General features: G+C 44.6%; 1 protein-coding gene across 1 annotated transcript; it reads right to left on the bottom strand.

Moving 5' to 3' along the window:
• Window positions 1-749: 749 nt before the first annotated feature.
• LOC129674201 (acidic leucine-rich nuclear phosphoprotein 32 family member A-like) lies at window positions 750-1,767 on the bottom strand. The gene has a single exon (XM_055604078.1). The coding sequence runs from the start codon at window positions 1,641-1,643 to the stop codon at window positions 1,011-1,013; it is 633 nt and encodes a 210-aa protein (XP_055460053.1). The 5' UTR covers window positions 1,644-1,767; the 3' UTR covers window positions 750-1,010.
• Between the last annotated feature and the right edge of the window lie 155 nt (window positions 1,768-1,922).

Raw genomic sequence — 1,922 nt, 5'->3', positions numbered from 1 at the left:
TCAAATTTCTTGTGGGGAAGTTGTGCCTTGTCTTTAACTCCAGCACTTGGGAGGCAGAGGAAGGCATATCTCTGTAAGTTCAAGGCCAGTCTGGTCTACATAGGGAAGCCCAAGATAACCAGGTCTCTGTAGAGAGAATTTGTGTCAAAAAAACAAACTAAATAAAATTGTTGTAAGGAGAATAACTGAAAACTGAACAAGATTAAAAACAAAGCTGTTTTCCAAAGTAAGGGGAACAAGACTATTTCTAACAGGATCTCAAGGGCAGACTCTTTGACCTCCCCACCCCACCCCCAGGGGAGGAGCAGTCCTGTTAGGCCACAGAGGTGGACTTTGCAGCCAACCCTGAAGATACCTGATAAAACAGGGTCAAATGAAAGGGGAGGGGGTCCTCCCCTATCAGTGGACATGGAAAGTGGCATTGAAGAGACCAGGAAGGGAATGTGAGGTTGGAGAGGGAATGAGGGAGTGGGATACAGCTGGGACACAGAGTTAACAAAATGTAACTAAAAAGAAAAATAAAATTAAAAAAAAGTGCAACATTAAAAAAAAAAAAAAAAAAAAAAAAACGAAGCTGATTCTCCACACTGGTAGTCTGGGTAAGACTATGTCTGTAAGAGACTGAAAAGTGAAATGACATGACATTTTGGAGCAGCAAGAAGATTCTCTAAATACAGCCCACAGTCTTCTTTTTTTTTTTTGGCAGTAAAAATAGTATTTTATTCCTCCCCCTCTCGTCCACCCCCCCGGCAACCCCCAGTACACTTTTCCCCTCTCATTCCCACAGCAACGTTACAATCAGAAAAAAATAAGTTTTGGGGGGCAGGAATAGGAGGGGGGAGGGGATATGGGTAAAAACAGTCAAATCACGATAGGAATTTTCCCAAACAGGTTAATTCCCCTTAGTCATCCTCTTCACCCTCATCTTCGGGTTCTCGTTTTCGCTTCTGACTCCTTTCTTCTTCACCAGCCTCCTCTTCGTCTTCCTCATCTTCCACTTCCCCGTCGTTTTAACCTTCTTCATCGTCCTCCTCCTCTCCACTCACATCTTCCTCCCCTTCTTCTTCCTCATCCTCTTCCTCCTCATCTTCCACTAGCTGGGCATATTCATCATACTCCTCCTCATCTTCATCTTCCTCATCGTCATCCTCCACGTAGCCCTCAACATCAGAGTCAGGGACCTCCTTGTTGTCCCTGTCATAGCCATCGAGGTACATGACCTGGGGCAGGAGCTTGAACACATTTTCTCGGTAGTCATTCAGGTTGGTCACCTCACAGTTAAACAGGTCTAGGCTCTTGAGATTCTCTAACTTCTTCAGTGGCTCTATTGTGCTGAGGTCTTTTATTTTGTTGCCACTTAAATTTAGATGATTAAGGTTTGGACATTTTTCTGCCAATACTTCCAGGTCCCCTGAGATTCTGTTATTGCTTAATTCAAGCTTCTTGAGTTTGTTTAACTTTGGTAAGTTCGAAATGGAGGTGAGGCCTACGTTGATTGTACTTAACAATTCCAGTTCTTCAAATTCATCTGTGAGGCCTTTGATTTTGCCTTCAATTGACCGACAGTTATCCAGGACGAGTTCTTTCACATCAGAGGGCGTCCTGTTCCGCAGCTCTAAATAAATCCATTTGTCCATATCCATCTCTCGCGCTCTCTCTTTTTCTCTCTCTGCAGAGGACCCTGCGCCAGCGGAATTCAATCAATAAACCCCGAACCCACGGCCGCGCGTTTTAGGACTTTGGAGGCTCAACCAGCTCCGCTCGGTTCTCGAGACCCCCAGTCTTCTTTTTTTATTGTGTATGTGTGTGGGGGAGGGACTGTTCATGATGTGGGTAAAGGATGGATACTAGTGAACACATGGGAAGGTCAGATGTCAACTCTGTGCAATCATTTTTGCCTTCCACCTAATCAGGAATTCAGG

Source organism: Psammomys obesus, unplaced genomic scaffold (assembly GCF_907164565.1).
Source record: "Psammomys obesus unplaced genomic scaffold, mPsaObe1.curated_primary_1811, whole genome shotgun sequence".
Taxonomy (NCBI): Eukaryota; Metazoa; Chordata; class Mammalia; order Rodentia; family Muridae; genus Psammomys; species Psammomys obesus.
Note: the sequence above shows the minus strand (reverse complement) of the source record. Positions and strands in the feature narration are given on the sequence as shown.

What these genes read in the sequence shown, in the direction of transcription:
- LOC129674201 (XM_055604078.1), bottom strand. Translation starts at nt 1,643, where the DNA reads ATGGATATGGACAAATGGATTTATTTAGAGCTGCGGAACAGGACGCCC.